The sequence below is a fragment of the Apteryx mantelli genome, chromosome Z, assembly GCF_036417845.1.
Source record: "Apteryx mantelli isolate bAptMan1 chromosome Z, bAptMan1.hap1, whole genome shotgun sequence".
NCBI classification, from domain to species: domain Eukaryota; kingdom Metazoa; phylum Chordata; class Aves; order Apterygiformes; family Apterygidae; genus Apteryx; species Apteryx mantelli.
In genome coordinates this window covers 84,709,772-84,734,082 of record NC_090020.1, presented here as the reverse complement: position 1 = coordinate 84,734,082, position 24,311 = coordinate 84,709,772, and the positions used below count along the sequence as shown (strand labels likewise).

The following is a 24,311-nucleotide window of genomic DNA, read 5'->3' as shown; positions in this document are numbered from 1 at the left end:
ACAGAGGCAAGAACTGGAATCGGAGAACAAGAAACTGAAAAATGAGCTGAACGAGCTGAGGAAGGCTATTGCGGAGCGGGCGACCCAGAACAATTCCTCCAACGACATCCAGGACAGCTACAGCCTCTTGCTGAACCAGCTGAAGTCGGCCAACGAAGAGCTGGAAGTGCGGAAAGAAGAGGTTCTTATCCTGAGGACACAGATTATGAAGGCGGCCCAGCAAAAAGAGACAGGCAAAGATATGGTAATTGAGAGGATCCTTTTTTTTCCCCCCCCTTTGCTATTTTGTCACCGGGAAGCTACTGCCTGCCTGAACGATAGGTAACGTTTCTGCTTTGGTAGGCCCTGGGCATCAGGATAGGTCAGGGATTGTAGGAGGCCCATCCTCTGGATAAGCTGTGGTCCATGACTTCATTTCAGACAGCCCGGGACCATGTGTCCCTTGGTGGTCTGTAGTGCTAGAAGGTGTTTGACACCACTGGTAAAGCCTAGCCAGACCATGCCAAGGAAAAAATTCTCCATCCTAGGCATGGTTGTCTGAGGTACGTCCCAGGTATGGTAGTCTCCAAGGTATGGCCGTCTGAGATGGCCCAGGTGATGTTTTGTGACAACTGCCTTATTCTGCAAGGAAATGTGATGGTGAAAAAGAGCTTCTGGACCAGATTCTGCTCACGTGACGCTGATGTGGGTCAAGTGTATCTCTGCTGGCATGGACGCAAGAAGAGAGCTTGGCCCATCTCATTTGTTTGAGGGCTTTTTTGTTTAGAGAGGCTGTTCTGACCAAAGGATGTATTTTCCGAAACTCTCACTTGGGCTTCTTAATTCGCTACTCTGCCTTTCTTTGAGGTTTTAGCGTGTTTAATATTTCAGACCACACGCCGTCCTTATCTCCATCCCCGGCTCACTGCACCTTCCCCTAGCTGCTAACCTCAGATTCTAGTATGAATCCCTAGAAACTTGGCAGTCTGGTGGGTGCCCCGAGAAGGCTCTGCTGAGTATGGTTGGGAGGGATTTAGTATCAGGAGCTTGGAAAGATGTGGAGAAAAGTGCCAGAGTTCATGTTGCTGTGTTTTGCATATTAAATTTAGGAAGCAAGCATCAACACTCATGCCAGCTGGCCCAACAGCGACAAGCACGTGGATCAAGAGGACGCAATCGAGGCTTACCAAGGGATGTGCGAGACGAACCGGTAAGTGTGGCCCAGAGCAGGGGGAGGGGGTGACCAAACCACGAGAGACGGGGTGCAGTCCAAAATTAAAAAAGATACTGAGGACTGTTATCAGTTTCTGGAGTCTGTTCAGGAGCTTGGCTCAAGGATGGGCAGTGAAGCTGGGACCACGATCAACATCTCATCATGGGTGTGGTGGCTTCATCTTTGGGCCTGTGCATCACCAAGGTGGGGGAGGTCCTGGACAGGCAGAAACACCAACACTGCCATGAGCAAAACTGTGTTTTTACTTTTGCGCTGGGGAACGGCAAAGACAGGGATCATGCTGCCGAGTGAGGGAAGGCAGCTCCGTTAAAACACTCTATAGTCTCTAGCAACACTCACGTTACTGGTTTTCCTGCATGTGAACTGAGAGCCAAGAACATCCTTTGGATTACAGGTTTCCCGTAGCGAGAGCTGATATTGCAGACATGCGTCTTTCTCTGTAATAACAGTGGGTTTATATTGCTGGGCGTAAAATCAATCCTTGCAGCCATCCAGGTAAACTTAAAATAAAAAGGTAGTGTCTTGCAAGAGGACAAAATTATACAGATTAAGCAGCAAGATAATATGTAAAGCAAATGTTTATTTTACTGCAAGGAAATTGAATGTTCATCTCCGTTTCTCTACCTGCTTATTTGACAAATACAGATGTTTCAGGGTTTTTTCTAAGCAATTTGCGTTCAGCAAGGTAGTAAAAAGACGCAACTGTTGTGGACTACCGGCTTCTACTAAGAGAGGTTACGTTGCCGCTTTGTAAACTAGTTGCCGAAGGTTGTTAGAAGCCCCAGCTGGGAAAGCTGGTGACATAATGGGATTTTATTAATGCCTGTATGGACATGAGCAAAAGCATACCACCTCTGAACGTCTCATGAAAAATTATGTTGTTTCAGCTCCATCAGTAACAGGGAGGGAGCTTGTGGAGAGGAGATGCCGACTCTGGCTAGCAGGTTAAATATAATAAGGGTGTTTATATATGATAGCATAAATATAATAGCACTGGTACTGCCAGCGAGGATGGAATCAAATGCAGAAATCGTCAAGCACGCTAAAGTGATCTAATTTTCCAAAAGACTGCAGAGCCCTTTCCCTGTGAATGCACGAGCGAGCTGCGATTTCAAAGCTTCGCGCAATCAGGCCTTTGCATTTTTTGGCCTCTGGAGGAGATGTGGGAGATCTGCAGCCTCCAGGTGCGATCTCCGATTTCCTCCACTTGCTCCACCGGGAACGCTTGGCTCTTGCTTGCCTCTCATACGGCCTTTGGCTGGAAAAATGGCAGTTTTCTGCCGTGAGTTGTCCAAGGGCTTGTTAATCACCCCTGGCTTCCCCGTTACATGGTTTCCTGGGCATTTGTTTGTGTTTTGGGTCGCTTTGTAAGCTGTAGGCTGGAAGCGATGGCAATAAAACAGATGGAAGCAAACGCTGGGGGAAGGTGGATGATTATATTTGTGGGTATAAATTAACGTTCCCTCCCCGCTCTGGCACAAATTTGCAGTTTGCACATATGCAGCTTCTGTACCGAAATGTGCCAGCGTGAGAAATAAAACCGCTTTCCTTTTTTCGATCTTCTTTTAATCAATAACTATTTTAAGGGAGAGCTTTTCTAGCGGGACTGCAGACTCCGAAGTGGGGTTTGTGAGCAGGAGCCGATTCCTCCCCCAGCGGCGCGGCCAGGAGCGCTCCCGCTTCTCTGCACCCGGGAACCTCTCTCGCACAGGCGGTTTCAAAGCAAAAGGTGACTGCTCCTCAAAGTGTGCCCCATGCGATAAACCCGTGGCGTTAACAGAACCGCCCTGTTCACAGCCCCGAAGCGTGATGGAAGCGGGGGAATCCGGTGTCCGAAGGGTTGCTCCTAGGTTGCCTCTGCTGCTTAGGCTGGGGATGGAGCCTAGCTTTATCCCGGTGGGAGACTGCTCTTTATTCACTTTATACCTGCGTATAATCCAGATCTTTTAAATACAGCATGAGGGAAATAAGGAAAAATGCTGCCCCCGGAGTGTGTCCCATCCTCCTCCCCGGTCTCGGGAAAAGCCCTTTGACGCCAGGGCAAGGGGGAGCTGGGGTGAAAAGCAGCCCCATATGAAGGCAGTGAGCTCAGATTTTTTTAATATATTTTTTTTCTGCTGACTTTTAACTGCAAGGAGATGGAGGGACAAAGCGTCAAGTTTAATTTCCAGCTAATTTTCTGCTTCAGTAACTGAACGTAAAACCAAGTGAGCTTTGTTCTCTGTTCTGGTTCTCAGGATCTTTCTTTCAGGCTTGTTGTGATCGTGGAGCTTTTCTGTATGAAAGCTAGAGCTTCCGAAAGACCAGGCGGTGACGTCAGGGGAGGCAACCTGATAGCTCAAAGCACGTCGGACTTCATGTCCAAAGTTAACTTTTATGATAACTCTGAAGGCACTTCTGCAGAACTGGTGGCTGGTTTCTGCCGGCGCCTCTCGCCCGCAGCCCCGGTGCAAAGCCAGCAGCCAGCACCGACTCTCCGTGCGGGTTCCTTCTGCAGCTGGAAGAGGCCTTCACGTGGAAGGGCTCATATCTCTGCTTACCCATACCCTGTTCTTATCACTGCTTCCCACTCTGTGGTGTATCTAATCTGCAGTGTGCATTACTTTCCCATTTAATTAAAAAAAAAAAAAAGCATATCTGCTTTTTCAGATGAAATGCCCTTTATTTTTTATTAAGAGATGGTAATTATCTCACAATGCTAAAATTAACGTCTCTGGGATTTGGTATACGTGCGTCTCCTTTAAGCTACTTGTGTACAGACGCACGAAGGAGCAGGGGAAGCATCTGGGGCAGGAATTTCTCTCCCTTTTCTGGACACGGTTTGCAGAGTGCAGGTCACCAGCTGCTGTCCCTGGAGGACTTTGGGAATCGGGTACTCATTCAGGCTTATTTGGGAGAAGGGGGGGGGGGGGGGGAAAGGAAGAAGAAGCCACTATTGGCTTCCGGGAGAAGGGAATCTCAGTGCTTTTCATCTTGAGGCATACAGATTAAACACTTATTTCCCAGGGCACTTTTGTCTTAGTACAATGGCACTCCCTTGACTTGATTTCCTTGTTGACCGTAAAACATATGATTAAAAAACAAAGGAAAACTATTTTTCAAAGGAAAATGTATCTCTTTAAAATGCTGCTCATCCAGTGAGAATTCCCAGGTTACTAATTTGTAATAAATAGCAAAGACCCTTCCTGGGGTTTTTGTTTGCTTTTTCACTGTCTAAATACATGTTCTGTTGAGATTATCTGAAACAAAACAGGACCCAATTAACAGATTGACCCAAACCAGTCCAGTAAACCTTCCCCCAGTACATATCAGATCTTTTTGGAAACCTGCTGCATATGGGTGAAAATAAGATTTTCCCCTAAATCTGCCAATATGGCTTTAACAGATTAATTCTCCAAGTGGTGGAGCCTGAAATGTTTGCGAGCGTTGGGAACTCGCGTGCCCGGACACTAGGATGGCCGGGAGCCACCAGGGTTTCTACAGTCGCGACCACCCTCTCGAGTGCTGGGGTCCTTTCGCGGCTGTGCTGTGTCAGCTCAAAACACCTCTTAAACCCAGTCTGGGACTGATTCCTGCCAATTATGTCCATTTGTATTAGCAAGCGTGGATTCAAAGGCCAAGGCTTGTCATTCAGGCTAGAAGAGTATAGATGACTTCTGTGGGTCTCTACCAGCCTTAGGGTGTGTGTGTTTGCCCCAGGCCCAGGTGTTTCGCTTGAGTTTATCTAAAAGTCTAAATATGCACTATGGAATTATTTTCCTTGATTTCATTGCTGTTCTGCATTATACTGGGCTATACTGATATATGCCATTACCCAGAAACCAGATTGTGCTTGGGTGATGTGCAACCAAGGTCCTAAAGTGGGGTGCATGGAGCAAAGGCGTTGGCTTGGCAGATGGGAAGGGCCTGAAGGAGCCAGAGACAACCAAGCAAAATTAATCTGGAAATCACTTCATTAAATAATGCCTGTGGAGTTGCCCCAAAGACAGAGCCAGGCCTGAAGCATGCAGTTTGGGAGCAGCATGCTCAGCGCTTTCCTCTTGTGAAAGTTCGCAGGAGAAAGCTCGTGCGTTGTGTTTTTCCATTTAAGTGTGCAGAGCTTTCCTTGCAAGGGAATGGCATCTGCTGCACCTCCTTTTGAAACAGGAGATGCATCTCAGTTTGGCTCTTTTCTCTCTGGAAGTTTAATGATATATTAAGTGATTTTTTTTTTTTTTTCTTATTTCCAAAGAGGAAAAAAGAAAAAGAAAAGACTTTCAAATGCAAATTGAAGCCAAGGAAAATCTTGCTGTAGCGAGTGTTTCTGGTCAGGTTAACCAGCTTGCTTCATTCGCTTGTAATGTGTTCAGCACCTCATTAAAGAAGATAAATGAGTTCTGTGCCTTTCATAGTTTAAAAAAAGGAGTGTTAAAAGGAAATGTCTACTGCTGAAGTGAGGAGAGAATTTTCTGGGCATTTTTCTGCCTAGGGGAATGTGAAAGAGATTGGATCTTACATGGGTCTGAAAGAAATTGAGGAAAAGAGCATCAAAGGGTGGTTTGGATTGAAGGTTGTCTGGAGGAAAGGCTCTCGTGTTTGACTTGATGATTGAGGAAACCCTCTATTGATGCAGAAGGCAGAGAATTGATTTTAGAACAGTGGAAGCTGGTGCAGAAGAAAAGAAATAGCTAAACTTGTCCGCTGCGTGATCAGAAAAATGTCCTGTTGGTGAGACCTGCCAGACTGAAGGAGGTCTGGAAGAGAAAGGGGTAAAGAAAGGGGTAAAGCTAGGAAGTCAAGCAAAGGAGGCAGGAGACCTGCATGGATGAGCAAGGAGCTCCTGGCAAAACTCAACCAGAAGAAGGAAGTATACAGAAAGTGGAAAGGGGGACGGGCCACTTGGGAGGAATATAGGAATGTTGTCAGAGTATGCAGGGATGCAACGAGGAAGGCTAAGGCCCGTTTGGAATTAAATCTGGCTAGAGATGTCAAGGACAGCAAGAAGGGCTTCTTCAAATACATCAGCAGTAAGAGGAAGACTAGGGAAAATGTGGGCCCTTTGCTGAATGGGGTGGGTGCCCTGGTGACGAAGGATGCAGAGAAGGCAGAGTTACTGAATGCTGCCTTTGCTTCAGTCTTTACTGCTCAGGCCAGCCCTCAGGAACCCCAGACCCTGGATATCAGGGAGAAAGTCTGGAGAAAGGAAGACTTTCCCTTGGTGGAGGAGGATCGGGTTAGAGATCGTTTAGGCAAACCTGACACCCACAAATCCATGGGACCCGATGGGATGCACCCACGAGTGCTGAGGGAGCTGGCGGACATTATTGCTAAGCCACTCTCCATCATCTTTGAAAGGTCATGGAGAAGAGGAGAGGTGCCTGAGGACTGGAAGAAAGCCAGTGTCACCGCAGTCTTCAAAAAGGGCAAGAAGGAGGACCCAGGGAACTACAGGCCAGTCAGCCTCACCTCCATCCCTGGAAAGGTGATGGAGCAGCTCATCCTGGATGTTATCTCTAAGCATGTGGAGGAAAAGAAGGTGATCAGGAGTAGTCAGCATGGCTTCACCAAGGGGAAATCATGCCTAACCAATCTGATAGCCTTCTCTGATGGAATGACTGGCTGGGTAGATGAGGGGAGAGCAGTGGATGTTGTCTACCTAGACTTCAGCAAGGCTTTTGACACTGTCTCCCATAGCATCCTCATAGACAAGCTCAGGAAGTGTGGGTTAGATGAGTGGACAGTGAGGTGGATTGAGAACTGGCTGAATGGCAGAGCTCAGAGAGTTGTGATCAGCGGCGCAGAGTCTAGTTGGAGGCCTGTAGCTAGCGGTGTCCCCCAGGGGTCAGTACTGGGTCCAGTCTTGTTCAACTTCTTCATCAATGACCTGGATGAAGGCACAGAGTGCACCCTCAGCAAGTTTGCTGACAATACAAAACTGGGAGGAGTGGCTGATACACCAGAGGGCTGTGCTGCCATTCAAAGAGACTTGGACAGGCTGGAGAGGTGGGCAGAGAGGAACCTCATGAAGTTCAACAAAGGCAAGTGCAGGGTCCTGCACCTGGGGAGGAATAACCCCAGGCACCAGTACAGGTTGGGGGTTGACCTGCTGGAAAGCAGCTCTGCTGAGAAGGACCTGGGAGTGCTGGTGGACACCAAGTTAAGTATGAGGCAGCAATGTGCCCTTGTGGCCAAGAAGGCCAATGGTCTCCTGGGGTGCATCAGGAAGAGTGTTGCCAGCAGGTCGAGGGAGGTGATCCTCCCCCTCTACTCAGCCCTGGGGAGGCCACATCTGGAGTAGTGTGTCCAGTTCTGGGCTCCCCAGTACAAGAGGGATGTGGCACTACTGGAGAGAGTCCAGCGAAGGGCCACAAAGATGATTAGGGGACTGGAGCATCTCTCTTATGAGGAAAGACTGAGAGAGCTGGGCCTGTTTAGCTTGGAGAAGAGAAGGCTGAGAGGAGATCTTATCAATGTGTACAAGTGTCTGAAGGGAGGGTGTCGAGAGGATGGGACCAGACTCTTTTCAGTGGTACCGAGCGACAGGACGCGAGGCAACGGGCACAAACTGAAACACAGACACTTCCATCTTAACATGAGGAAAAACTTTTTCACTGTGAGGGTGACAGAGCACTGGAACAGGTTGCCCCGAGAGGTTGTGGAGTCCTTCTCTGGAGATATTCAAAACGCGCCTGGATGCAATCCTGTGCAATGTGCTCTAGGTGACCCTGCTTGAGCAGGGGGGTTGGACTAGATGATCTCCAGAGGTCCCTTCCAACCTCAGCGATTCTGTGATTCTGTGAAAGTACCCACTTGCAGTGGGTTGTTTAAAACAGGACTAGGTGAAACCACGAGAAATATCCTGGAAGGAAGTTGAAAAAATAGATTTCTCCGATATAATGTTGCTAGCCAGAGTCTTAATGCAGACGCAGTTGTCCCACAGATACGTCTTTTTGCCAGTGTAGCTTATTCCTCTCGTAGGCTGGGTTGCTCTGAAGGGTTTTGCAATCTCCCTCTCCCCCAGGAAGGTTCACCCTGTTAGCCAGGCCTTTCTGTAGGGCCTTAATGTTATTCCTGGGTCACAATACCACGGCTCAGGCTCTCACTCTGTGCACTTTTCATTTTACCCCTTCCCTACCCCTTGTTCCAACTTCTGTTCTCTCACTCACTACTCTTGCTCCTTGTTTCTCTCCCCTGATTTTTAAGTGCATGACTTTAACGTAGTTTTGAGTTAACCCGTATGTCTTCTAAGTGTTTCCTTGCGATTCTACAAGAAACAATTTAGCCCTATAGAAAAGAAAACTCAGGTTCTGGTCCCCAAGAGTTGGGCTTTTTGGTAAAAACAGAAGGGTCTTAAGAATCATAATATATGGCATCTCTTCTAGACCTGCTTTGAGCAGGAGGTTGGACTAGGTGATCTCCAAAGGTCCCTCCCAACCTCGTGTTTGTGTCGGCAGCAGTGAGGAAAGGGCTGCAGAAGTGCCCAGTGCGATGGTGCCATTGATGTGGAGGGAGAAGATACCTACATGAGTCAGAGGAGTCCTGTGGGGCACAATTGGGGCCTCATGAACCAGCCATGGTTCTTCTCATCTCATTTAGCATGGTGGAAAAGAAAATACGATGCAATGAAAGTGTGCTTTAAAAAAAAAGAATAAGGGTAATACGGGTTCTGTACTTTTTCCCCCTTCTGTTGCAACTGACCTTTTGTCTTTCTCTGTCCTCTTGTTTTCTTTTTCTGTCCTTTACTTCTAGCAAGACTGAGGACTGGGGTTATCTCAATGAAGATGGAGAGCTCGGCTTGGCTTATCAAGGCTTAAAGCAAGTTGCCAGGTCAAATGCTTTTTTTTTCCCCACTGCTTCCTCTCTCTGTTCCCCTTTTCGCCTGCCCTTTTGTGTATTCGTCCTCTTCCTTCACTAACGAGCTGCTGTCACCCATGGGAGAGCTCTCCCTAAAGCCTTTTCTCCTGTTTCTGAGCATGCCGGGAGCTGGCTCCCCGTGCTTGCGCCGCACTGTTGCCCACCTTGCCTGCTCCCCGGGGTCACGCGCTGCTGCATGGCCTTTGCCATAAAGTGAGAAGGGAGGTGAGCGGTGGCCGCGTGGCACCGTACTTGCACAGCAGACGGTGCAGCAGGACGCGCGGTGGCAGCACCCACCTCTTTGGGGCCTCCTGGGAGCGATGGTGCTTCTGGGAGGGTCTCGCATCTCCAGGCCAGTGAATACCGAGAAAGGCTCCGGACACATGATTTCTGTAAAGACTATGAAACCAGCTGATTAAAGACACTATGGAGAGGAAAAGTTAAAGTAATCTATTGCACAAGGTAGTCTAAAGCTGTCACATCTGGAGGGATCAGACTAAATCCAGAAAGTGGCAGGCAAAATAACAGGGTTGATTCATTTATTTTTTCAAAGGCAGGTAGGAACCCAAGTTTATAGAAGAAACGTGTGTTTCTGAGGGTTGCTCATAGTTAATCCGAACCCATGTGAAGAAATAAAATGAGAAGTAAGTACTTAGGCCCACTGTGAAACGACGTACTGTATTTTCCAACCCTATTAAGGATATAACTCCTGACAACATGATTATGAGGCTGAATGCATTATGGTCCATGGTTTTATAGTTAGAAAATATCCATTCATATCTTTTGCTGGAAAGAGAGGCTGGATTATTTGAATCTTTTAAAAGCAAACAAAACAGAACAAAAAAAACCCCCCAAACTAGAAAATGATTAATGCTTTTCATCCAGAGATCTGCCATAGAAAGCAAGCGTTCTTTGCACTCTATCAAAAAAGGAAAATAAATAAATAAATAAATAAAGAATCGTTGCTGGCAGGAAACTAGTTCATAGGCGTGAATTTACCAGCAGGGCTAGAAGAGTTGTAGCTTTTTCCCCGCTGGCACTGCTCGGCGGTCGATGCACGTCCTGGGCAAGGTATCGACGTCGGAGTTTTCCTCCCCTTGAGCACTGCAGTTGCATCCGATGCCGGAGTTGGTCAGCACCCCCACCAGCGCGGATGCGTACAGGAGGCAACAACCTTTCCGTCAAGGAGTTGGCTGAGAGCTTGGAGTGCTCCCCTCCGTTTGCGGGTGCAAAGTTGGGAGCTCTCCTAAAGGTTCCCAATTTCCAGTGTTTGCTTTGCTGCCCGTCCACCCTCTGCAAAGGAGCCTGCGTAACCCGGGCAGCCGCGGCCAGCGTTAATACAGAGCAGGGCATGGGGCAGGCTCTCGTTAGCATTTCCTCCCTGTTCTCATTCCTAAATTTAAAACAACTAGCTACATCACCTGATTTCTGAGCAACTGACTTAGGAAATGATAATACGGTAACTAAATGCCTCGCTGGCGGCTCCCAGGAGGAAAAGGGGTCTCATGTGGTCTGTGCATCATCCCCGCGGAGGTCCCGGAAAGATGGGGTACCCGTGGAAAAGCAGGGGAAAGGCTGGTTTTGGTGACTTCTGTCCACAGCGTATCATGGTGTCAGTACGTGTACATGGCAGTTTGCGAGGAAATTAGTGTTTTTTCCCACTGCTGAAAACTCCTGGTGAAGTCAGCAGTGCCTGCGGAGCTGGCAGCCTGGAACCGAACAGAAAGTTCCCTCTTGCACAGTTTCCTTCAGTTAGGTGATGAAAGACAGTGGAGGTATACCTGTATATCTTTTCTTTGTTTAAAAAAAAAAAACAAGAAAACCAGTCATACAAATAGCTGGAAGGAATAAAAGGTTTCAGCTTCTGCCCTTTTAAAAACTCCTGGCAACAGCAAATGAAGCCCGTGGCAGTCTAACCCAAGGAGCAGCTTGCATTACACATGGTTCAGTTTGCAAGAGCTGGTGCTTAGAAGGGGCCAGAGCACAGGAACAAGGGTCCTTTGTGCGCTGAGCTTTTGGAAAACCTGTGGGTCGTGGGCTGGGCTGTGCTTCTGCCCTGTGTCTGCTTCTTGCTAAAGGGAAAAGTAAAGTGACCCAAATCTGCGATTTAGCTGCAGAAAGAAGGGAACTCCTGGATTTTTTGGATCATTGAGCAAGGTAGAAGAAGATGAGACTTAAGTAAATGATTAGCAACCATTTTTATTGATTGACCAGTCGCCTAACTTTCCAATTGGAAAGACTTTTGTGCACGCTCGTGATCATAGCTCCCCTCTGAACTCGCATTGCCCCATTCTGCATTGAGCTTGTTGAGCCAGGTTGGAGTCCAGGTTGTCCTGGCCACTGCTCCAAGGCTCTTGCCTTTAGGGGCCTGTCTGGAGCATGTTCACATCCCATGCATGGTTTGATCTCCAGTATCATAAATAATAAGGTAGCATTGCAATAACAGCCATAGCACCCGTGTGTGTGTGTGTGTGTGTGTGTGTGTGTCATTGGGAGGTCTGTTCACTCTCACAGGGTTGTAGCCAAAGTTGGCTGACTTTGAAGAATCTGGACTCAAAGTGGTAGTTACCACTGCGATGCCAAAATCACTGATGGTTGGAGTGGGCTTTTCCTCAGGTTGCTGGAAGCACAGCTCCAGGACCAGCGAAGAGAGCACGAGGAGGAGGTCGAAACTCTGAAGAACCAAGTGGAGGCAATGAAGGAAGAGATGGAGAAACAGCAGCAGGCCTTCTTGCAGACCCTGCAGCTGTCTCCAGAGGCCCAGGTGGAGTTTGGGCTTCAGCAAGAAATTACGCGCCTCACCAATGAGAATCTGGTAAGCGACTGCGCTGAAAACTGCTATCCTTTGCAGCCTAAGGAGCTGAAAACAGGGGTTGACAGAGGTGAGACAGGAAACTAAGGGGAGGATGAGACGCTGGGGGCTTTGCATGCATTTACTTGCTTTAATTGGTGGGATTGAGGCCGTCTGCTGCTCTGGAAAGTGCTGAGTGATACATTCTTCCCCCCCCCCCTTCTTACCTCCCATATCTGTTTGTTGTCCAGAGTGAATGTTGATCTCTCCTGAATTGGGGTGAGGGCTACTCAACAACTCTATTTTGTCTAAATAGTGTTGGAACTGCTTAAATATAAATAACAGGCAGGAGATAAAATTCCCTGGGTGGCATGTTGTGAGTAATTGCCTACTGTAGGCTGTGCCAAGAGAAAGCAGCCAGGGTCCTTGTGGTAATGGGCACTCAGGGTGAACGTCAAACTGTTGAGGGAGGAGAGCCCGAGGAGGCCAATTTGTCTCTTCTCGTGCTGTGGCAGAAGTGCATCTTTCTTCAGAACTAAACGGTCTTTGCTTTATTGCTCTTCTGCGTGATTAATTATCTGCCCTAGCAATGGGACTTGATTTATAGCACCAAGAAATCCTGTAGAGCCAATGGAGAACAAGGCAGCTCTTCGTGGCCCTGTAGAAGTCAGTGGAAGTTTTGCTGCTGACTTTAAGGGAAACCAAATTGGATGTGTAGTTTGTATATGGTGCTTTTGCTCAGCTTCACTCTGTAACGCGGAGGAGTTGGGAGACCTTTATAAAGCATCAAGAAGGACCTGAGCACCTGAGGGGAGCTCCATTCCTGCTCGCGTCCAGGGAGGGAGGACGTTTACTTGCTCGGTGCATGGCTCCCTGCCTCCATCTCTGCAGCAGAAGGTCACTGCTGGAGAGAGCAGGGTGACCTATTCTTTAAAATAAGGTCCTGGAGAAATCCGCTTTAAAAGCTGCCATTTTTATTCCTCTCTGACTGTACTTGGAAAGAGCTTGACAGGTTGTTTGTCCTACTGTCCCTATGGGAAGTAGGTTAGCTCTACTCAACTGGCCCACCTGAGGGGTTGTTTGTTTGTTTTAACCTATTACATCTTCTTTTTTTTAGGATCTCAAAGAGCTACTAGAAAAGTTGGAAAAGAATGAAAAGAAGCTGAAGAAACAGCTGAAGATTTACATGAAGAAGGTCCAAGATTTTGAAGGTGACTTTGCTTTTATTGGATGGTGGGGGTGGGGGAACAGCGTTCTGATTTTGCTTCTTTGGCCAACCTCGGAGAACTGCAGATTTCCAGTCAAAGCTTTTGCTCCCACTCTCAGCCATTGCTGGTCATTGCTCTAGAGTCACTGTGCTTGCGATTTTTCAGTCTAATTATATGTTATTTTCTTGACTCTACCTGGGCTTCACGTTTTATCTGTTTTTCATCTGTTCTCCTCCTCTTTCTTGGTGGGCCTTTAACTCCTTTTTTAGCTGTTTAGGGTCATACTGTCAGAATGTACAGTCTGGGCTCTACTTGTAAAATAAGGACAAGCAAATTGGGTAGCCACTGGTGGAAATGGAAACTTGCAGTAAGAAATACCGGTTTAAATGAGAGCAGAGACCGGAAAGTTCAGCTGGAGCCCACAAGTGGTGCTTAGGCGGCCTTTGAACAAGTACAACCTTTTCCCTGTAACTGTTTCTGCCACCTTCACCTTGGACGTGAATCCAAAAGTGGGCTAATTGGGAAGAAATGTCCCTGGACTTTGCTGGACTCTTTAATCAGATAGGGACAGATTCAAAATCCAGGCCAAAAGTTTGGAGCCTCCTTTAGCTTGCCAACGTGCTTTCACTGAAGCTTGCAGGAGGATGAGGGATTGAGGAGATGCTTGGGATGTGCCAGGCTCCAGATGGTACTTCAGATGCCTTTGCACTTTCATTACAGTCAGTGCTGTGACCCCAGCAGAGATTTAGAGAGGACTCCAGCGGCTACTAGGAACCTCTGTTGCGGGAATTTGGGGGGATTAAAGATACTTAATGTTTTTTGTTTTGTTGTTTAAAAAAAAAAACAACCCTCATGCTTGATGAGAAAACACCTCAAACGACATCTGTGCTATATAAAAACAGCTTCTCTTTCTCTGTTGAAACAGTGATTAACCAGAGAACTCAATTCTCATGAGCTAATTTCTGAAAACTAGACATTAAGTGAAATTAAGTTGAATAAACGGAGGATTTCCACAGCTAGCACAGCTGGTCTTTGTCACTGTAATTTGCATGCATCAGGCTGATGTTTACTGCAGTACGTGCATTTGAGTCTCATAGTCTTCCGTTTTATTAAAATTATATGCAAGCGCAATGCTCAATAGTATGCCATGATACTTCTTAGTTTGGCTTCACAGCCAGCCATAAGCTGTGTTGCATGGATATTTTTTCATGGGCTGGCTTTTTTTCTTCCATAAAAATGGTGCACTAAAAAGATTCCCCTAGGACTGGCACCTTCCAGCTGTAGCCTGGAAGCTTAGAAAATGGAAAATTGTTTCATCTTTTGTTCTTTAGGTCTGACTTTTGCATTCTTTATTTTGTTCAGAGCCGGAACTGCAGTTGTCTTGGAATTCAAGACCTATTTTTTAGAAGGTCTGTCCAAAACTGAGGACATTATTGGACTTATATAAAACAAATCCACCTGGTGTCTGGTCTAAGGCCAGTGGATTAGCTCTCCATTACCAGCTCTAACATTTCATCTCCTCTCTCTGCAGCATCCCAAGCGATGGTACAGATGGAGAGGAGGCGGCATGAGCTCAACCGGCAGGTTGCGGTCCAGAGGAAGGAGAAAGATTTCCAGGGAATGCTGGAATATTACAAAGAGGACGAGCCACTTCTCGTGCGAAACCTCATCACAGGTTAGCAGCTTGCTCTGCAGCAGTGTCCCGCGCTTTGCGCTCTCGCCGGAGGGAGGTTATAAACTGGAAACTCAACCGAGAGAGGTTTTATGAGGCTTTAGACCTCAAAATAGGCAAACTGTGATTGCTCTGGTTTAAACCCCTAGCAGGACTCAGATAATGCCCTGAACTGGCAAAACACTTAAATGTGCATACGCGCTTTTGGGAGAACTGCTGTAACCGTGAAGAGCGGAGGCGGGCGCGTGGCTGCAGCCTCCTTCCCCCAGGCCAACCCAAATGCTGGCCAGCTTTGGGCTCCCCAGGTTTGGGAGCTTGGGATCGTGTAATTCCTTAATTCCTCACTCTGCGGCATTTTGTATAGACAGCCCTCTATTTCTACTGCTGCTCTTATCTCTGCTCTTTCCTGGCAGATTGGACACGTACTGCTTAAGAGTTTGTAAGTCGTAGCCTAGTTGGGGGGTTATAATTTATACTTTCTGAATCCAGAGGTTTGGGTGTTTAGTGAAGGTTTGAATTCTGTTCCTGGAGATGGGTTTTTTTGCTCTGGAGCATTTACTGAAGCCTGTTCAGAGCTGCGTTGTCCACCTTTAGTGTTTGGCAGTGAGTAAATGTCTGAACAAGGTAGCACACGCCTACTTGCCAGGCTACGAAGTCCTCCACCTCCTCTGGAGCTGTGTGCTACAAAGCGAGCTGGTGATGTTGTGCAGGAGGAAATCCTGATTAAAAACACAGTGCTACTAGAAGCTAAAACACTCTTTAAGCTCATTGGTTCCATTTGCTTCGCTTGAAACTGCTTTATCTCTGTGCCATTAACCTGTGCTAGGTTAGTCCCATCAATGACTCGTGAAACCTGAGGGATTGCAATCGATGATTTTGTTTTTCTGGTGATTATTGGAGTCTGCATGATGCAGAAATTTGGATTGCCCGCTTCTGAAATCTCAAATGCCCATTTTATGATTGTGGGGTACATTGTACTTGCAAGAGCTTAAGTCTGGCGGCAGTCAGGTGCCACAAGGAAGGATGGAAACCAAAAGTAGTTCTTCACCATCTCTCTTTTATCCACTGCCGCAGGTAATAATAAAAGGGGATAATAAAGGATAAACCCTGGGGATCTTGCACAGCAGTGGAACAAAGGCAGTTTGTTTTAGGAGACATCTGAGGGTAGCTGCAGTACATTATAAACTGCTTGGGTAGCCGTTCATAAGGTAAAGAAGATGTAGCTCCACTGACTGCCCAGCGTGCCACCAACCTCCGTGCAAGAGGTGCTGCCCTCCTGGACCTCAGTGGTCTGTCCTTCTGCCTTTGGCTGGCTCCAACGGGTTGTCCGTCCGTCCTGCCATTGCGCCTCTGGGTCTGCGTCTGCACCACGGAGCTGAAATCTTAGCTTCCCCAGAGCCGGGGTCTTGCCTGGGGGCTTCTCCGGCAGACAGCTGGCAAATTTGGGTTGTGTTTTACTAAACTTCCAGATCTGAAGCCCCAGACGGTGTCTGCCACTGTCCCTTGCCTCCCTGCCTACATCCTCTACATGTGCATCAGGCACGCGGACTACATCAACGATGACCAGAAGGTGCACTCCTTGCTCACCTCCACCATCAACGGCATTAAGAAAGTATTGAAGGTGGGTGCAAGTTTCCTCTGACTTGGGGAGAGGGTGAGGTGAGTATGACCACGTCACCGTGTTTGGTGTTCCTCTCTCAAGGTGGTTTTCAAACCCAGTCCCTTGCCTTGCTTCCCTCTTAAGAACAACAAGGGGATGATTTGCCCACCAGGCCAATGCAGAGCCAGGAATAAACCCTGGACCTTGTTCATGCCGGCTTAGCTGCCAGATTTGATGCAGGGGATGAACATGTCTCATTTTTATGTTCAGATGTGGATGGTGCAAATGTATGACAAACTTGAGCCTTTAGGAAAGCGCTACTGCCATAGCAAGAAGTATCACTCAGGCTGCTTTTACTGCTGTATTTTATTCAAAAAAAAAACGCAGGTGATGTTAGCAATGAAGATAGTGCTATTTGCGCTTACAAGCAGTTAGATTAAAAAACTGTTTGCAGAGAACAAAAAGGGAAATATCCTCAGTAATGCTGGCCGTTCACGGAGAGGGAGCTTCGTGCGCCAAGCGGGGAAACTCGAAACCCTTTCGCCTTCGTGTGCCGCCTTCCCCCGCCGCCGAGGAGGGGGCTCACGCGTTTCCTTTTGCTCCTGCAGAAGCACAACGAAGACTTTCAGATGACGTCGTTTTGGCTGGCTAACACGTGTCGCCTCCTGCACTGCTTAAAGCAATACAGCGGAGATGCGGTGAGAAACTTCAGTATTTTTGCAGCCTTCCGGGAATTTTGCTCTGGGCTTGCGTCGTGCTCCCGGGGCTCGGCTCTGGCTACGACGTGGGCTGCTTTCTGACCCTCCTCCTTTTTTTATTTGGATATAACAGGAGGCAGCTCCAGCAGAGCCTCATGAGACACAGGACAGTGGCAAGAGCAGAAACCAGAACCCTTATAGCATAACCCACAATTTTTTCTGACTACTAGTTTTAGTACTAGCAGTGTTTTGAGTTTTAAAGCCAGTCATGCAATCTGATTCATCCGAGCAGGGGAATCCCTCCTGGTAGGCTGCCTTCGAAGGCTGTTCCCTTGATTTCAGTCCTTTCATTACCCAGAGGAAAAGCGTTTCAAATCCTGCAATTTTATTCTGAGTAATCATTGGCATTGCTATTAAAACTTGTAACAGGGCCAAATTACGTAGTTTCTCATTTACTCCTAATTTGTGTTAGATATATTGAACAGTCGAGCTTTAAGAATAAAGAGGAATTGAGAATTTAAAGCAAAGTTGTCTTGGAAATCAACTTAACTATTCAGATCATTCACAAGATAACGTTCGGTTTGTAAAAACTCTGCTCTACTTCCAAGTTCTAAATTAAAAAAATAATAATTTAGATAAGACTTAGTAATAGTTAAGCTGCTATTCGCCCTCGTCTGCCTGGATAGCAGCATTGCATTTAAAGAGAGTTATTCCCAGAACACCAGCAAGGGGGGGGGAGGAAAAAAAAAGCTTAAATTTCACATTGTTTGCCACAGTCATGCAGTGTCAGCTGAGCGGGCTTTTTACAAATAGGGTTGATAATTTTGTCCAAAAACAGAGGGGGAGGGAATCATTCCCATCTGAGTAGTTTCCAGAATATGGTTTCCTTTAGTTTGAAACCCAGCTGATTTTTTTTAAGAAAATAAGTTGAAAAGAAAAACCTGAACAGAATGGCATTTTTGCAGTTCCAAGAGCGTAGCGCTTTCTTTATTTGCGGGGAAAAGTGAGAAATTCGGGAGACAGCTCAAAGCGTACGTGTCGTATTTTTGCATTTTGCTAGTCAGCAAACAAAAAAAAATTAGTAGCACAGCTCTCGTTTTGACACTAAATTGGGAGGACTACTATGTGAACAAGCAATTAAAGCGCCTGTGCTAATTAGAGACTTAAGTGATGTCACGCTTGCAACTATAAGCAAAAATGGCTCGAGTCCTTAATGCAGGAGCCCAGAACTGAGGGCTGCAGCAGCCGATTGCAGGATCGGAGATCAGCTGCTTTTTCGGCTAAAGGCCGGGGAAAAAAAATCAGCTACTAGAGGAGATTTATGGGCTTCAAATCAATCAGTTTAAAAAGTTGTCAAAAAGCACGTAGCTAGCGCAAAATTTTTTACGGGAGGGGAGGGTGTTCAGTTTTCTTTTTCTGAAGCCTTAATCTCTGACCGAAATATTTGGGGTTGCCGGCAGATAGTTCTGATGCGCGGGGATAAACAAATGGATGACCAAGAGTTTCTCGGGGCGCTGACAAGTCGTTTGCTCTTTCAGATGTACATTGCAATTAATACAGATGTATTTCTCCTTGCTAAAGTTCCAATGAAAAGCTTACTGCTTAATGATGGTTTTCTTCAAAAAGCAGCCCTCTCATAATAATTAACAAAAAGCGACTGAATAAATCTGAAGTGATTTATGAGCCTTTTTTCTTCTATAATAGAGTCTAAAAATGTATATTGGTAACATAGCTGGATGCATTATACTCTAAGCTTATTTTTTTAATAAAGTGATTTTACCAGGCGATGAATAATGAAGCCGGCTGTTTTAATCTTCTCCTGTTTAGGGTTTTATGACCCAAAACACCGCTAAGCAGAATGAGCACTGTCTCAAGAACTTTGACCTGACCGAGTACCGCCAGGTGCTGAGCGATCTCTCCATCCAGATCTATCAGCAGCTCATTAAGATAGCAGAGGGCATACTGCAGCCCATGATAGGTAAGTGGACCACACGTTAGCCTTTATGGGGGGAGTTCAGCTGTAACTGGGTGCTCTGAATGTTTCTCAGACCTTCCTACAGTGCTAGCAATGCTTCTTCCCAAAGGGAAAGCATGCAGGGGGCAAGAGGCATGTGCTGCAAAAAGAAAAAGGTCAACCCATGGATCCATTCCGAGACTGCTCCGTGTTTATGACAGCCCATAAAATTCACCGTGGAAGGAGCAGTTTCTCGCCTCTCATGATTAACAGGTTTTCTCCTGATTTTTTTCCTCCCGTCTCAGTGTCTGCAATGTTGGAAAATGAGAGCATCCAGGGGCTTTCCGGCGTGAAGCCAATGGGCTACAGGAATCGCTCCTCCAGCATGGCGGACAGCGACAGCTCGTACAGCTTGGACGCGGTCATCCGCCAGATGAACACGTTCTACAGCGTCATGTGCGATCAGGGCCTGGACCCGGAGATCATCCAGCAGGTCTTCAAGCAGCTCTTCTACATGATCAACGCGGTCACCCTCAACAACCTCCTGCTGCGGAAGGACGTCTGCTCGTGGAGCACTGGCATGCAGCTAAGGTGGGACTGGGGCTAGAGGCAGTGCCCTACCCGCTCAAGGACAAGTTTTGTTAGTTTTATAAGCCAGGGAAGATAGTAGAATAAAGTGCAACAGTGTAAGTAAGGAGAGGAACTGTTTGGGTTCAGCAAACCTGGGTGAAACAGGGAACTGATGCAGCTGTCAGCAGTCCAAGGAGAAGCAGTGGTAGTCAAAGCTAACCCTCATTGCACAATGCGTGTACAAGGCAATTTGCTGTGCCCTTGGTGGATTAAACACGCGTTATGGAAATTATCTCTAGGATGAGCCTTATCCCACCTCGCTTTGCCCCATCTGAGCAGGAAGCTTGCGCAGCCCAAAGCCTCCACCAAGTGATGTAGGATGCGTTAGTTGCTGGGACCTGGAAAGGAGGGTTGTGTCTCCTCACTGCCTCCCACTGCGATGTCTGATGTTTTTAAAGCAACAAGTGTTTTAGTACCCAAAGTTATTTGGGTTGATCACAGACCCCTGTGGCTGTGTGAAGCCCCTCTGACTCACGTGAGTCCCAGGCAAACATGGGCGTGGATGTCCACAGGCTGTGCTGGTGTCAGGGGTCCGTGCGCCCCGTCTCTGTTGTAATATAACACTGTAATAACTATTGCAATTCCAAAGGAGACGTAGTGCAAAGCTGCCAAAAAGGAGTCATGAATATTTACTGGCCCTGGCATAAATCTGTCAATTGACTTCTTGCTGTAAAAGATTTAAACCTTCTTTTCTCTTCCTTCTCCCCTTCCCATGGTGGGTCCTTTGCACGTTGCCCTTGACCCTGGGAGTGGGCATGGACAAAGGCATTTTTGTGCATGGACAGATATTTTCAAAGGTACTTGGGCACCTTGCAATTTTTTTTTTTTTTAGCACTTTAAGATGCTTGTTAAAAGCTTAATTTTCATTGATTTATTTATTTTTTTAATTTGACCATATCTGAATACTTTTGAAAGTCGTATCCCTTGTGCTGTTCAATTCTTTCCTGGGTCACCTAATTTTAAGTTACACAGAGTGTAATTTTTGCTTTGAGCTGAAGAGTATTAAGTTTTGCTCTGGTCGTCCCATGCCACGTGTATTGCCACTAGGCATCAAAAAAGCAACATATACTGGCACTGCAACATACCCCGAGTCTAGTAAATGGTTTTGGAGAAGCTATGAATTCTCTCTCAGCTCGTCTTACCCACGTTATTTATCCAGGTTTAACATAAGCCAGCTAGAGGAGTGGCTGCGCGGGAAGAACCTGCAGCAGAGCGGAGCGGCGCAGACCTTGGAGCCCTTGATTCAGGCAGCGCAGCTCCTGCAGCTGAAAAAGAAGACCTCGGAGGACGCCGAGGCCATCTGCTCCCTGTGTACCTCGCTCACTACCCAGCAGGTGGGGGCCGGAGGGCACGCGTCGCTTCAGGGGAAGCGGCAGGGTTGCCTTAGCAGCAAATGCCTTGTTCGTTATTTCCCTGAGTTTTCTGGCTTTCAGATGAAAGCTCCTTTTGGACGTGTCATCAAGACACACTTACAAAGCTCTTTGCTTCATGAGCAGGGCAGAAATTTACAGCACAAGGTATTGATGGTTAAAGGATTGGAAAAAAGTGGTCTCCCACTGTCATTTCTTCATTGCACAGACTGAGACTGTTGAACTTTTCGAGGTGGTCATCGTTGACCGCTGCTATTTTACAGCGCCACTGACGGCGCTGGACCTTCATAGTAAATCTCTCAAAGTTGAAGCCCAGCCCTGACAGCTTTATGGCTTAAGTGAGACATTTTAGATGTTGTTACAGTTCACAAAGCCGCCTGTTGTCTTCTGCTAGGATCTCATCTGCCTTGTCCTGTGGGATGCCCAGCAAGAATTCATGTTTGGGCCAGGATGTTGAGAACTGCAGTCCTTAATGCACCAATTAATTGCACTAAGTAGATCTGACTTAAACTTTTAGACTTCATTCCAACAGGAAGAAGCCCCTGCTCTTTGCTGCTGGCTTGTGTGCCATTTATTTGATAATGTCAAAATAAGGGAGGTGTGGATTGATCTCCAGTGATTCTCGTGGGTCCTTTCTCCTATGTCTCCCTCTCCACACCCTGAATCTCTCCGAGGCAGAAGCTGAATGGTGATAGGGGAGGTTGAGGACTTGCAATGGGAGTGAGTTAGGATCAGGAGGTGACATCAGTTGTACCGGGAAGCAGTCACCTATTCTGAATCTTCCTGAGTCCCCATGGGCCAACCCAAAAGATATTCCGAGATAAACCTGTTGTTCAAGTTTATTCCTGGTTTACAAATGTTGTCATAAGAAGTAAATTTGATGGGGATGTAAAGGCTTAACCTTTACAGCAGGCAAAGGAGCACAAGATGATATTGGTGCTGTTTCCTAGGACAGGTTCACTTAGGGCAAACATGCATATTGTAAGCAATGTTTATAAATGTGCAGAGCATATCACATCTCACTTTCCACAAGCAGATTTTCCTTGACCACTGTATTTCATCAGTTCTGTGCAGATTTCAGGTTGGTCCACAGCACTGAATATGGTGCTGTTTTGCTCTCCCACTTCTAGATAGTCTCATGTACGATTTGTCATGGCTCATCAAGACAATGTTAAATGTTAGTGGTGCTTTGTATTCTGGAGAAGTTGGACTTCTCATGACTGTCTGTAATCCTTTTTTGTTTTCAACAGATTGTAAAGATACTTAATCTCTACACTCCTGTGAACGAGTTTGAAGAACGTGTTACAGTATCTTTCATACGAAACATACAGGTAAATTAAAGGGCTGTAAACTGGAGGAAAGGGTATTGATTTAACAGGAATATTCCATGTTGTCATCAGTAATGACTTAGGCACTTTGTAATAGGCGTGCAGCTGCAGGTTGTCCTGAGTTTAACGCAACCCGTGGTGCTCTGGGAACGTGCCTCCTTGCAAAATGTGGCTGCAGGGATATCTAGGCTGTTGATCGCAACGGGCCAAAGGCTGAGATAAGCACCCGAGTTCTCAGCTCAGCCAGTGTCGTGGCCCCATATGGTAACAGAACAACATGCCCACGAGAAGTTTTACTGACAAAAAGATGTGCCTGTGTGATTAGACCCTCTTTTTGAGGATTACTCACTTGGACTTCAGTACCTAAATTTGACTTTCAGAGCAAAAAAGTGCATTTCATGCCTGATCTGTATGGCTCAGAAGTAGGGTTGCAGGAGTCAGTGAAGCACAGCAGAAATGGAGTTACCTCTGAGATACAAGGCAGAAATTGGCAACTAAAGGAAAAATGCGTAAATGAAAACCACAGGACATCTTTTAATATTCACTAGGAGGAAGCAAGTGTTCAGCTCTTCCTAGAGTATGTCTCCATCTCTGAGTGGTTGAGTCAAAATGGTCTGGTATCAAGCGGTGCTGCCTTTGCTGCGCAATGGTCGTGTTGTTTCCAGGTCCTGTCTCGCTTCCTGGTAGCGTAGAAGATGTAACTAGGTTCTGCTGAAGCAAAGCTTCAAATAGACTCTGCAGGAGTTCCTGGATGTATTTGCTTGGAGGAAGGCCGCTGTAAAAGAGAGTGAAATAATTCTCACTGTTCTTTTCAAGTATCTCTAGACCTGCTATCATATGTAATTCAGAAAATTCCTTTGTGAATGTGCTCCAGATCCAGAATTTGTAGGAGAATAGTGGGATCTGTATAATTTGACCTGTGCATTTGGGAAGTATTTACATTTGGTATTTATAGCTATTTAAGGCAGGGGCTGTTTCCACTTATTTTCCACTCTGTACTCAAAAAGCAAGCTTCCCCTTCAGATGAAAGCGTAATCCATTTCTCTAGTATCTCTTTTATATACCTGCACACTCAAACCTTTGCTCTTGTAATGTTTAACCTAATCAAAGAAAAAGGCAACAATTGGTACTGAATTTGTGTTTTCTTCTCCCCCACCTCGTAGGCACACTTGCAAGAGCGAAATGACCCTCCGCAGCTGCTGTTAGACTTCAAGTATATGTTCCCAGTTTTGTTTCCCTTCAACCCATCCTCCATAACCATGGACTCTATTCATCTCCCTGCTTCTCTCAACTTGGAATTTCTCAATAAAGTCTGAAGAAAATATAATTAAGTCCATCTCTCGTACCCAGAGACCTCCAGCAAAAAAGAAATCAAAAAAGAAATTAAGGAGCTCTTTAAATGTGGACCAAATAAGTTTATGGAAGAACTACTACACAGTAATAAATGGACTGTACAGTAAAAAAAGACTGATCTGTATGTGATTTTTTTGGTAATTTATAGTTCAGAATAAGGATACTTGAAATACAATTTTTTTTTTTTTTTTTTACTGCTTGATTTTATGCTGACATAGTTCAAAGCCCAAAATAATCTCCAAAAGCTGCTAACAGAAAAGAATGATTAGTGGGAGACAGCTTACTTTGATCTTCATAGGTGACTATGAAGAAATGACAGTTAAAAATGTGAAACAAAATCCTAGACATTTATGCTGCCTTCAAGAACATGCAATTTGTCAAATAACTAGGTGGTCTGTATATATTAATAATGGAGATAAACAATTCTGCCTGTTGTTCTTGCTAGTAACTGTATCGCAATAGTTCAGAATTAAATTGCAGAAGGTGCAAATGTGTGTTTATCATGCAGGTTGAGGTAACAAGCTGGAACGATGCTTGTTTCCACCGATGTGGAATTTGTTGTGAATTCTCAGTTTCAGAAATGTTGCTGCTCTCCTTTGTACAGTGCATCTCTTATTTACACGCTACAGGGAATTCAAATAAACTGGGAATTTGGACTTTC

The 24,311-nt window shown here is 46.3% G+C and overlaps 1 protein-coding gene across 1 annotated transcript in view; it reads left to right on the top strand.

Moving 5' to 3' along the window:
- Positions 1–24,311, top strand: part of MYO5B (myosin VB) — a 118,415-nt gene extending 94,104 nt beyond the window's left edge. Inside the window, exons 28-39 of the mRNA XM_067316697.1 lie at positions 5–244; positions 1,089–1,189; positions 11,663–11,861; positions 12,955–13,048; positions 14,577–14,720; positions 16,187–16,338; positions 16,926–17,015; positions 18,843–18,993; positions 19,275–19,560; positions 20,759–20,933; positions 22,220–22,300; positions 23,461–24,311. Coding sequence (XP_067172798.1) covers positions 5–244; positions 1,089–1,189; positions 11,663–11,861; positions 12,955–13,048; positions 14,577–14,720; positions 16,187–16,338; positions 16,926–17,015; positions 18,843–18,993; positions 19,275–19,560; positions 20,759–20,933; positions 22,220–22,300; positions 23,461–23,613 — 1,866 coding nt within the window. The 3' untranslated portion in view covers positions 23,614–24,311. The remainder of the gene's footprint in view (positions 1–4; positions 245–1,088; positions 1,190–11,662; positions 11,862–12,954; positions 13,049–14,576; positions 14,721–16,186; positions 16,339–16,925; positions 17,016–18,842; positions 18,994–19,274; positions 19,561–20,758; positions 20,934–22,219; positions 22,301–23,460) is intronic.